This window comes from Colias philodice, chromosome 13 (genome assembly GCF_061535455.1).
Source record: "Colias philodice isolate Cphi_HAF_F1 chromosome 13, ilColPhil1 Martin Lab GWU primary, whole genome shotgun sequence".
Lineage (NCBI taxonomy): Eukaryota > Metazoa > Arthropoda > Insecta > Lepidoptera > Pieridae > Colias > Colias philodice.
The window spans coordinates 11,395,381-11,408,445 of record NC_143098.1 but is presented as its reverse complement, the minus strand read 5'-3'; the positions used below and the strand labels follow the sequence as shown (position 1 = coordinate 11,408,445).

The 13,065-nt window shown below is 32.9% G+C and overlaps 2 protein-coding genes and 2 long non-coding RNA genes across 5 annotated transcripts in view; all 4 read right to left on the bottom strand.

Annotated features, from left to right (window-relative positions):
* Positions 1–2,517: 2,517 nt before the first annotated feature.
* Positions 2,518–4,534, bottom strand: LOC149483688 (uncharacterized). The gene is made up of 2 exons (XM_089702998.1): positions 4,159–4,534; positions 2,518–3,799 (listed from the first exon to the last, which is right to left on the bottom strand). The coding sequence occupies exons 1-2, from the start codon at positions 4,478–4,480 to the stop codon at positions 2,898–2,900; spliced, it is 1,224 nt and encodes a 407-aa protein (XP_089559124.1). The 5' UTR covers positions 4,481–4,534; the 3' UTR covers positions 2,518–2,897.
* A 2,319-nt stretch (positions 4,535–6,853) lies between these two features.
* Positions 6,854–7,828, bottom strand: LOC149483687 (uncharacterized). Its single transcript, XR_016316542.1, has 3 exons — positions 7,251–7,828; positions 7,066–7,127; positions 6,854–6,991 (listed from the first exon to the last, which is right to left on the bottom strand). It is a non-coding gene; the product is annotated as an uncharacterized LOC149483687 (long non-coding RNA).
* Positions 7,829–9,636: 1,808 nt separating this feature from the next.
* LOC149483681 (uncharacterized) overlaps positions 9,637–13,065 on the bottom strand; it is a 163,200-nt gene continuing 159,771 nt past the window's right edge. The window contains exon 2 of the long non-coding RNA XR_016316520.1: positions 9,637–10,429. This is a non-coding gene — a long non-coding RNA (uncharacterized LOC149483681). The remainder of the gene's footprint in view (positions 10,430–13,065) is intronic.
* The window catches only part of dx (deltex E3 ubiquitin ligase), a 29,049-nt gene continuing 25,620 nt past the window's right edge, over positions 9,637–13,065 (bottom strand). Inside the window, exons 10-12 of one of the 2 annotated variants that reach the window (XR_016316517.1) lie at positions 12,633–12,741; positions 10,201–12,337; positions 9,637–9,968 (exon numbers count right to left, since the gene is read on the bottom strand). Coding sequence is in view for 1 of the 2 variants with exons in the window: in XM_089702842.1 (XP_089558968.1) it covers positions 12,137–12,337; positions 12,633–12,741 (310 nt within the window). In the remaining variant the exon portion in view is untranslated. Of the gene's footprint in view, positions 12,338–12,632; positions 12,742–13,065 lie in introns of both variants that reach the window. The other variant, XM_089702842.1, reaches the window with a different exon arrangement.

Sequence of the window (13,065 nt, the reverse complement as noted above, 5' to 3'; positions counted from 1 at the left end):
TGATAATAATAATTGGTTCATATTGATATGAACTAATGAAACTCTGTTCTCCTTATAAAATATTCAAAGCAATTTACTATGTGATGATGTATTTATCGAATTTCCCTATGTTTTCACAATATGAACTTATGCAAATTACCTACCTATCAGCATTGTCGAATTTTATCTCAATTTTGCTCGATATTTATTTCTATCTTTTCATTAAATCAGATATCAATTATCAATCAGTTCAATCAGTAATCACCTCGTATCGTATTTTAAGTGTACTTGCGCAAATAAAAAGCTTGGACATACAGTGGTGGACGTTTAATTAGAAACAGGTAACACGATGAAGTAGTCATCAAGTTTATTTAACATTTGTGTATTAAAGTATTAGAGATTAAGCATTATTTCATATGTAATAGAACACCCGTTTATCTAGTTTTATAATAAATTGCTTAATTTTAATCAAACGTTAGCTTAAATTAATAAAATCAAACAACTTTAGGTGAAGTCTGATTTCCGCGTATTTTCAGTCTGGACAACAAATTAGAAACAGCATGTTTCGAGTGTTCTAAAGTCAAAACCTATTAAAATGCCGTCAATATTTTTTTCATCTATAAATATTTGCACCGTTTTTTAAACATTCTATCTAAAAGTTTCTGAAAATTAATTTTCTTTGCAGCAAAAATGGGTAAAAGTAAGATTCGTGACCCATCAACAAGAAAAATAATTTTAAGTTTACATTTTGACAAAAACTGGAGTTACAGGAAAATTGCAAATCATTTAGAGTGTTCGATAAAAAGATATCCAATGCTATAGTTTATTTCAAAGAGCATGGTACTTCTGATTAAGTGCCTAGAAGAGCTTGACCATGAAAAACTACTGCTCGCGAGGATAGGTAAATTATTCTTTTCGCAAAGATAGATCCATTTAAAGGTTCCAATTCTATTAGGAAATATGTTTTTGCCAACGTGTGAAAATCTCTTACAATCTGAGCCACGACGTTGTAAAGCCGTTGTTGTCTATAAAGATTATAACAATCTAAAAACAACCCCATACTATAATGTTTCCTCCGCCTTGCTTAACTGTTTTTAATTTATTATCTAAGGTATGGTTAACTGGACGACGCGCGCATCTTTTGCCATCAGAATTGATTAAATTAATTTGTTTCGTCCCAAAATAAAACTTTTTCACTGGCGGACTGTTCTCAAACAATATTTCTTAGTAAATGCAAATCGTCGTTCCCTGCCTAATAAGAAGCTGTACTTTCCTGGCGTCTCTCACAAACAATTTTGCCTCGACTTACCACCCGAAAACCGATCTCATCGACACATGGCGTGGTTCATCTTCGGAAAAAACTAATTTTATAATAGAATTTGAGCTTTTAAATGGATCCATTTTTGCCAAAATAATCATTTGCCTATCCTCGCGAGCAGTGATTTTTCATGGTCCAGCTTTTCTAGACACTTGATCAGAATTACCATGCTTATTGAAATAGACAACATTGAATATCTTTTTATCGAACACTCTAAATGATTTGCAATTTTCCTGTAACTCCAGCTTTTGTCAAAATGTAAACTTAAAATTATTTTTCTTGTTGATGGGTCACGAATCTTACTTTTACCCATTTTTGCTGCAAAGTAAATTAATTTTCAGAAATTTTTAGATAGAATGTTTAAAAAACGGTGCAAATATTTATAGATGAAAAAAATATTGCAACCATTTTAATAGGGTTTGACTTTAGAACACTCGAAACATGCTGTTTCTAATTTGTTGTCCAGACTGAAAATACGCGGAAATCAGACTTCACCTAAAGTTGTTTGATTTTATTAATTTAAGCTAACGTTTGATTAAAATTAAGCAATTTATTATAAAACTAGATAAACGGGTGTTCTATTACATATGAAATAATGCTTAATCTCTAATACTTTAATACACAAATGTTAAATAAACTTGATGACTACTTCATCGTGTTACCTGTTTCTAATTAAACGTCCACCACTGTATATGCGGTGACCAATATGGCCGTGCCCAAACCAGACGCGACCTCAACATATGGTCGACATGTAATCACTAGCTCTGCATATGGGTTTGGTTGTAAGTCTGCTCATAAATTACGATTACTAGAGCTTAGTACCCTATGTTGTGATTGGTTAGAATTGTGAAATTACTAAGAAAAGAGGTTGAGAGAGGGTATTAGGTTGTGTACTTAATAGTTAATTCTGTTAAGTACTACATTCTTTAGACTTGCTCTATATGACAATATAATGTTTTTTGTGGTTTCATTCTACATAATAATATATACATATTACATAGATATCGGTATTGCTTCTAGGTAACTTATATTACACATGTATATAATTGTCATCATGTGGAAAAGTTAAATAAAAATAAAAACCAACAAAAAAAATCTTTATTTTAACAAGAGATATACTTACTTAATCCATCAGTCCTCGGAATCACAGACACAATAGAAAATCTATTGTGTCGCGCCCCGATCGGGCCTTACGGTGGTCAATGGGTTAATATTATATTTAATCTATATTTTATTTACATAGCAACAATTATTTATCTGTTTAGAAGAAAAACAGAAATAACTTAATTAATACATTTTATCTATGCTCTTATTCTATTAACAGTGTTGCGGAATGTTGCGGATTAACTGCAACATTTCGCAACCCTGTTCCTAATTCTGTTACTCCGTCAGTCCGTGTGTTTGAACATGTCCTTATGGCGGAAACGGTTTTGATTGTGTATTTATAATTCATCTATTATTCAGCTCATTGCTCTAGAAACTAAATTTCACATATTTAAGTACTAGAGCAACACCATCGACAGCAGAACGTTGTCGATGAGCAACGCTCTATCAGTCGACACTATAGAATCAAAGAACACGTTACACGTAGCTTAAACAATTACAAACGCTTCAAATGATACCTATCCACGAATTCTTCACTTACTTCCAACATCTTCTCTCTATAAAACTTACTCTGTCGAGCATAATCTAGCACCGGCTTACATCTATCTTCTTCCACGTGCTTCTTAAACGTGTCAGGATCGTCAAAAGTCTTCTCGGCTAACGAAGGGTCCATTAAAACAAAGGGAAAGATAGCCATTGCTACCATCATCGCGAACATTCTAGCCCTTTCACACCAGTTAAAGAAGTCCCACCTCCCGTAATTATAATCCTTCAATTTTCCCTTCATATTGTCGTCCAAATATTGGGTAAATATGGTGTAATAATGGTTAAACACTTCCTTTTCATGGAACTCTCGGAACTGCTTTGTAGTTGTAAGGTAGAGTAATATCATCAGGTCAAACGCTGGTGGACCGTATCTGATGCATTGAAAATCTACCAAGATTGCTTCTTTCGGCTCATCACCCTCATAACGAAACAGTATATTGTTGGTCCACAAATCTCTATGAAGAATAACGTTGATGCTGTCTTTGCTGACTGTTAGATCATCGCATGCTTTTAAAAACAGGTTTGCTAGTGTGTCTTCATTTATGGTCTTTGTTGAGAATTCTCGGAGTAGACTGCAGGTTAATTTCGCAGCAGCTCGTAGCCATGGTGCATCGATAAAGGCAGATTCTTTAAGAACTTCTTTGTGGTCTTCATATATGGTTTTCTGTTGATTAGCTTCATAACACGCGTATTTAGCGTGGAATTGGGCTAATGACTTCACGGCTATCAACGCGTGCTTTAAGTCGAAGAATTGTTCTGTGGGTACGGTCTTGTAGCCGAGGATGGAGAGGTCAGGTAGCACCAACATTGTGTCCGTGTGTATGTACGCTTTTGTGCACCAATTGTCGGAATCTGTTGAAGGAAATGGAGTAAAATTTAATGAGGTTCTTATAGTGAGATCTGTGGACCGATACATCATCTTTATGAGAATTGATAACATTTTAAACTTATAAATTACTTAACAATAATTATTTCATTATTTATTCAACATAAATTTTACGGTAGGTACTTATGTAATTAGTGTTTTAAAAATCTAAACATACAACAAGATATTTATGTGTTTTAAGCCTGCCTATCTAACTCATAAGAAAAGAAAATGTTGGCATATAATTTTATTAATTAATATTTGCATTAAACTTAAATTAGGTCTTCTTCTAAAAAAATATAGCAATTATTCGATTTGTGGAAAAATTGATTTCGCAAAAACTCACCTGTCACACCCATATCCTCGAATAACTTGTAAACAAGATTTTCCCGCCGAAAGAAATTATAATCAGTGATAAAATCCGCCTTCGGTTTATTTAACAACGGCATCGACTTCGCAAATAAATACAATTTCTTCGTGATGCCAGCATTTTGTAAATGGACCACAATTTTGAAATGATCCCCTAGAAATCCTGCAAGACCTGTCGAAGCAGGTTTGACGTCATAACCTAAAAATTTCCATCCATCCAAGGAGGCACGATGTATGATGGTTTTCAAATGTTTTTCCGTTAATATACTTTCTATATTTCTGCACTTTTGTTCCTCCATGGTGCCAAACTAACGAACTATATTCGATCTCGGGGCTTTTATAGAATTAGTTGATAAGTATTTTCAGTTCATCTTAGGAAATTATTTGTTCTAAACGCCCGCTATTTATGTGCAAAATGATAAAATGAATTTTCCCCTCTCGTGACTATTTGCTATGATAATTGTAGATAACAAAATAATGGTAATATTGATAGAGATGTTATGTGTCTTGGTTTTGCTGCATTTGCCTTATTTCGGTCTGTGAACTCTTTGAATCGTCATTGTCGATTGCTAATTATTCGATCATTGCGAATTATTTTATTATTATTGAAGTTATTTTCTTCTAGCTAAATTGAAATAAGCAAAACTTTTACTCTTTTTTCCCTTTATAACATAAGGTTAGATTACTAGTTAATCTACTGTCTAAAATAAAGTGGAAGAAACTACTTCAGGATAGCATCCTACTAGGTAAAAATAAATGCGAAAGTATGTGATAATTGATGAATGGATGGATCATGGATGGATGTTTGTTACTCTTTCACGCAAAAACTACTGAACCGATTACAATGAAGTTTGGTATTTAGGCAACTGAAGACACAGAAATCCCACAAGAACGGGAACTATGCGTTTTGGTTTTTTCTTTGAAACCCAAAATATATATATACCCACGTAGTAACATGGAACGTGAACATTATTAACTAAATTATTTAATAGTTTCAGTTCCGATAATACAAATTAGATTGGCGACCGAACCGTGACATACAAAAAGGTAATTTTAATTAATTAAATTAAAAAGAGCTTGGTCATGATTTTAGGAGGCAAGTCTCTTTAGATGTTTTATTCTACTTTTTATAATATAAAAAGTATGTTTCTTTAGGTTAACAAATCGGCAAAGTTTACCTTACATTTCATTTTGCTAATCCTTATATTATTAAAATTAAATTCAATTGTTTAAAAGTTAACTATACAGGGTGTCCCACTGTTAGTATACTAAGCTCAAAGGATGTTATAGTTTTGAATACGTTGAGTACGTAAAAAATACAAGTTATAAAATTTCAGTCGCATTTTTTTTTTCAGATAGATGAATTCTTAAGACGATACACAAAAAAAAATCCACTGCTTGGCGGGCGGAGTCTAATAGCTCGCTATCGCGAACGCGGGTGTGCGCGAACTCATTCTTGCAAACTCGCCGCGCTGCCGCTGGCCGACTCGGGACAAACATGTATGGAGTCGTCATACAGTTATAATATTGTTATACATTTATTCAATTGTTGATTTATTGGTTTTATTTTCTTGCTTATAAACAAATAATCTTCTTTCCAACAACTACTTAGACATTATTAATAATTATTATTATTTCGTAATGTTTACTTTATTACAAAATAATACAGGTTATAAAATAATCTTTAAAATAACAAAAAATATTGTTAATCTGAAAAAATGAAATGGTAATCAATAACGCGGAATACTGAATTGATTTAGATAGAATTTGATGCTGACGTAGATATTACATCATGCCCAGAAATGAAAGGTACTATTTCTGAAAGAAGTTATAAACCCTAATTCTTCTCAGTCAAAGTCAAGAGTGGAAGATATCACTAATACAGTAAAACTGATGCGAAACTTTGGATGTTAATTTGTATATTTTTTTGTTAGTTGTTACTTAATCACGTCAAGACTACATTACCAATTTTGATAAAATATAGCTATTTGCCTGGATTTACACATAGGATACTTTTTATCCGAACTGAACACTTCTGTGGGATAAAACAGGATTCACGATATAACCTAATTCCAAGCGGGCAAAGCCGCGGTCGGAATGATATTTTTTTAAATAGAAAAATTGTTTAAAAAAAAACACAAAATATATTGATGCATGTATTTATTTTTTGCACTCTATTATAATTGTAATTATTCATTACAAATAATCAAAATAAAATAGCCAGAACAAAGTTAGGCCCTGGTAGGGTAGGTAGGCAGGTACAGCAATGTGAGACGAACACTGGCTTATTTATACCAATAATAATGTATTATAAACATTAAATTAAGTTTACAACAAAAATACATAATATTAGCTAATGTGAAAACGAATCAAACAATCATCCCACAACAATGAAATGTGCACACAAATATTCATCCAAATCGGTTCATGTGATTAGGAAGAGTGACTGCAGCGCCATCTTCCGGGCCCAATTGTGTTTCCAGATCACCCAGGAACTCAATTTAATATACTTACACAAAATTTTTCGAAATTAAAACTCACATTACTATGTAAATATGAATATAAACCTGTTTTAGTACTAAGCAATTTCCCGCACAGGTGTAGTAAGTTTAAATGAAATAAATATCAACATCAAATTCTTTAAACAACATACTTATCTACCACCTACTAAGAAATGTAATTCTTGAAATTTTTTCGTATTTTTTTTAAATATAATACTACTCCAATGAGCTCCTGTTCCATATCACGTCCGCCATACTTCCACTAAGTTCACCATGATTTTTTATTTCTTTGCACTTTGTTGCTTTTTGCTAAAAATGGAATCATGCGATAAAACCAGTAGAACGTTGATAACATACATTTTTGACTGAATAAAGGTACTTACGAAGGAGTGGGTTCACATTGTGAACAATCAGTGGGTTTATTTTCCTTCTGGATTCCGGATTTCTGAAAAGATTATCTATGCTATAAATGAAAAAAATCTTACACATTCGTTATGTACTTAAAACAGGGGTACATATCAAACATCGTCTATAATACAATTATCATCAAATTTAAAATAAAACCTACTTCTTCATTAATTTGTTCCAATTGTAAGCATTCTTTTTTCTCCAACCTTTATGTTTCTTCTTCTTATTTTCTTTATTGTCCCCATTTGTCTCATTTTGTCTTATCGTGTGGTCACCCTTTTTTACGATTGCGCGAGCGACACAAGTTCCCCGTGTGACGGCCGTAGCGGGAATGACTCGTGCAGCGATCGGGGTAGGAAGGTACAGGGCGGCTCTCGCTATATTGGCTGGTCGCGCGCTAATTTCAAGTATTTCTTGTTTATTTCAAAACCATCGCATATTTCAAAATTCTAAATCGGTAGACGTATAGGTTGTATATTTTATAGTTAATATCCAAAAAGTCGTAACTTTACGTTTGTTATTTTGAAGATGCCAGAGATTATAAAAAAATAACAATGAGAACTTTGTATTTTTTTTCTATCGAGAAAATATCATGGAATCATGTTTCTAAAACGGTAGACGTATTGTGTTACTATTGAACTTTCTTGTCAAGAATTTTCATCACGACAACTTTAATAATATAAAAATTACGAAGGTTTGAAAAGGGCCGTAAATGTTAGAAAAATTAATTCATCACCTTAAAACTTTATGCGTATACCCTTACCAAGCAACCCGCCCAACTTTGCCACCCGCACCTGAGCTATCGTTTAAGATTATGTTTTCATAGACAAAATGCTCACATTACAGAAACGGTATATGCCGGCTGCGCGAAGCTAGAGAAGAAGACATAGATTTTCAGGAAAAATTTAGCAAAAAATATCGTTTAAGTATTTTTTACGTGATCAGTGTATGCAAAACTACAAGTCCCTTCGCGCTTAGTATACCAATAGTGGGACACCCTGTATAGTCCCATTAGTTTTATCTTCATCTATATTTAGGTATAATATTATGTATTCATGGCAAATAAAACAACACAATATATTACAATATCTTTTAATCATAAAACAAACTATATAAATCAATTCGTTTCACATAATATAAACATAGTTACAATGGAAGCGCGTCTGGAAGACTTACGGCAAGATAATATAAAAAATAATATACTTACACACAAACATACATATCAACATACGACATAAAACTATTATTTGTGATGTCGAAATTTAAATCTATCTTAATATTATAATTTATCATAAACTGATTCACCATTTAAAATATTACATTTGCGTTTATGTCTGTATTTCTAAGGTATTTCTCATACAATATAAACTAAATACATCATTAATAATTCAGGCATTTTGTGTATAAGTATATGTAACCAATAACATAGGATAAAGATTAAAAAAAAAGCAATTTAAAATATTGTTACAATAATTATATTACGTCTATTTTATAAAGGCACATACTGGCAAGATCTTACATAATAATAAATTTTATAAATCTAAGTAAACAATATGGAAGAAAGGCTAAAGAGCCTAAGATTACAATTTTATAAACTTTACGCGACTGCACAAAGGAGAGTAATGTTTATAGGGTTTAAGTCTTTAAGTTTCTATATTTTACCATAACTCCTAAACGAGTCAATCGATTTGAATATTATAATATTTTATATTATGTTTATTTGACCGCCTCTTCGGTACAGGGGTTGACGCGTGAGCGTAACACCGATTGGTCCTGGGTTCGATTCCCGGTGGAGACGAAGAAAAAAAAATGTCTTGGTCAATTGTACTTCAATGGTTAATCGTAATTCGTAAAAAATCTCAATTACTTAATACTATACCTACAGTACTATGATGAAGTGATAAAACATGTCCATAAATCTTAATTATCGTGAGTCATATGAAACAGTAATATATCTTCTTATATATAAAAATGAATCGCAAAATGTGTTGGTAAGCGCATAACTCGAGAACGGCTGAACCGATTTCGATAATTCTTTTGCACGCCTCATAAGCGAAGCGTTGAGGTGGGTACTACTGTCACTTCGCGCAAAACATCTGATTTTTCAAACTTAAAATGTCTTTATGTATCATACATTGCACTTGTAAGATAAAACATACACACACATATTAAGAAAAAACACTATTTTTAACGTTCATGATATTTTTGATGTCATTTTTGTTATTTAAACTAGTTAAAAAACAGTTTAAAAAAGTTCTGTCTTGGACGTCCGTGTGTCTGTATGTGCGGATCCTTTTTCTTGTTAACACGATAGCGACCGAAATACTTTACTAATCGAGTCTTTTTTTTTCTCTTACGCTTGAGTATGCTCAGGAATAGAACCCTTTCATTTTTCAGGGTCTGATTCGATGTGGTTTAATTGTTATTAAATAAACAAAAATAATAATTAATCCCTCAGTCCCTGAATCACAGACACAATAGAAAATCTATTGTGTCGCGGCCCGATCGGGCCGCTCGGTGGTCAATGGGTTAATAAATATTTATTAAAAAAAAATTATGAGGCGTGCACTTTTGGATTTTCCAAATTATTTTATTATATTCCTTGAAGTACGAGGATGGTTCTTATGTAGAGAAAACGTAAACATGTACCACGGGCGAAGCCCGGGCGGACCGCTAGTTATACCATAATTCTTATACAAACAAACTTTATTAAACAAATAAATATTATAAAATTTGTGTTTGTAAAAAAGATATCTTATCTAGTCATAGCACTCGATTATAATGATGATATTCAAAAATAATAAAATAATGCTCATCATTTCTGAAAACATTAGTTTTACCTTTAGATAAATCTACACTAATATTATAAAGAGGAAAACTTTGTTTGTTTGTTTGTTTGTTTGATTGTAATGAATAGGCTCATAAACTACTGGACCGATTTTAAAAATTCTTTCACCATTCGAAAGCTACATTATCCACGAGTAACATAGGCTAGGTTTTATCCCGGAAATCCCACGGGAACGGGAACTATGCGGGTTTTTCTTTGAAAACGCGGGCGAAGCCGCAGGCGGAAAGCTAGTAAAATATATTACATATTTGAACTGGCAAACATTTTAAACTAAAAATTTCATTAAAATCAGTGAAGCCGTTTCGAAGGAGTTCAATTAACAAACACTGAAACATCCGAATTTTATACATATGCATTATCATTTTTTTTACGTAAAATATAATTTACTTCATATACCTACCCTAAAAACATTACTCTATTTTTGTTACAGTCGTGTAAAAATTCCTAAACATAAAAACCTAGTATTCATTAGATATACATTCATTTATTTACTTAAATAGTCATTAAAAATAACAATTGTGATAAAAAATATATCAAATACTTTATTGGCATGTCATGCAACTTGATCATGCCTGATCGTGTGTCACCAGTATTATTTGTAAAAATATGACTTATATTTATTCAAATAAAAGTATATTAAATGCAACAAAAGTATATAAATACAATGCATTTCTGTGGAAGACTAATTAATTGTATTTAAGGCTAAATATATTAATTTTTAATAGAATAAAACTAGTTTTTATAAAAATGTATATAGTATTTAATAGTAATTAAATTGTTGTATTTACGAATTCAGTATTTCTCAATTTTGACATAGGTTTTAAAGTTTTTTATAAAAATATGTTACAATTTATATTTATCTAACTACCCGCAATTTGCAAATATTCCAAGTACCAATATTTTAATATCTTTTAGCATATATGTCTATTTTAATAGTATATTAATAGTTAATATATGACTTACTTAAATAAACTTTAAATTATACGACAAGTGTATTTTGTACTAAAATTATTTTAAAACATTATTTTAACTGGATTTATTTATCATTAAATTCTAATAATTAAACATATAATATGTCTCTATATGATTAAAAATATGCAATATATGTGTTATATGAAACTGAGCTTTAAAATTTGATGAATAAGATTCATTTTCATTCGAGCAGTATTTTATCTAACTACCTTCTTAATCTAAAGTAAACAAAAGTTATATTATTTAAACATTTTTGATGCTGACTGTACATCGTATTATAATAATTATTTAGTAGTAAATAAATCAATTATTTTGTTAATAGAAATACATATAAAAATATTAAATATTCATTCTTTCTAAAAAGTAGGCATTTTAAAGCTTAACTAGTTATCGATGTATGTTTTTATTTTAAAAGTATTTATATAATACTTTATTGATGAGGGTAGTTTGACGTAAAATTTGTTGAACTACCTTCATATTATTTTTTTTTCGCAAAGTAAAATTGTTACTTTTTCGTAATTTGAAAGTAATTGGAATTTATAAGATATCTTTATTCGTAAAAATTTAAAGTTGTTATTAGGGCACAGTCAGATCGCAGACTGGGGCGCGGTCACAATGCAGTACGCAGTTTAGACGTCGTCAAAACACAGATGCGGTTTGGGAGCAGTTGAAGCGCGGTAGAGGAGCTATTAGAACTCGGTCAGGTCATATTTATAACGCGATTAGGGTTCTGTCAGTACACAATTAAGGCCACGTCAGTACACAATTAAGGCCACGTCAGTACACAATTAAGGCCCCGTCAGTACATAATTAAGACACAGTCAGTGCACAGTTAAGGCACAGTCAGTACACAGTTAAGGCACATTCAGTACACAGTTAAGGCACAGTCAGTATACAGTTAGAGCTCCGTCAGTACACAGTTAAGGCACAGTTAGTACACAATTAAGGCACAGTCAGTAAACAGTTAAGGCACAGTCAGTACACAATTAAGGCACAGTCAGTACACAATTAAGGCACAGTCAGAACACGATTAAGGCACATCAGTACACAGTCAGTACGCAGTTAAGGCACAGTCACTATACACTTAGGACTCCGTTACACAGTTAGGGCTCCGCTAGTACACAGTTAGAGCATCATCAGTACACAGTTAGGGTTTCTTCAGTACACAGTTAAAGCTCCGTCACACAGCTAGGGCTCCGTCACACAGCTAGGGCTCCGTCACCCAGCTAGGGCTCCAGCAGCGCGTGCAGCCGCTGCAGCGCGGCGAGCAGTGCGCGCTGCGGGCGGTGCGGGGGCAGGTAGTGCTGCGGGCCGGCGGGGGGAGGGGGCACTCGCCACGAGACCACGTGCTCGCGCCCGGTTGTACGGGACGCGCTCACTGTGAACAGCAGCCGCCGCTCCCAGGCCCCTTGTAATCCAGCTAACACCTAAACAATAAACAAACTATACACGGTGTCCCATTTTTGGTGTACTAAGCTCAAAGGAGCTTATGAACTAAAAAATGTTGAAAATGTGCGTTTCTGAAACTATACTAAGCTACGTGTTTGTTACACACACATACCTACACACTCAGATATACGCAAAAATTTCGCACATGAAAATTACTAACACACAAAACAAAAATCAACCTTATTCAGTTGAAATAAAGTCGAATTTACAAGGATCCTTTGAAATGTCTGTATGTACACACAAACAAACACACACACACACGCACACACGCACCTGCCGTCCCAGCGGCGTGTCCGGCAACAGCGAGTGTCGTGGGAAGCCCACGGCGTAGTACGGAGCGCCCGGCGCCGGGTGACCCGCGCCTTGCACGCCTGATTGGAAACTGCAATATCAGAAACTAAATTAGTGGAAAATAAAATAGGTACATTAATTAACAAATGTACACATAGAGACAAAGTTAGATATGTATAAAACTTCAATTAAAAATAAACAAAGCAGTAATTTAAACTCATATTGGAAAGGGGCCACTGGGGAAAAATGTCAGACAAATTGCTTGATAATTATTATTTCATTTTGAAACAATATACTATCGCAATGAAAATGCAATCCTAAGTTACACATAACAAATGAGCAATTTCGAAATAAATATTTAAAAAAATAATAAGATAAACTCCGGTCCGTTAAAAATCAGAACCATTCAACATAT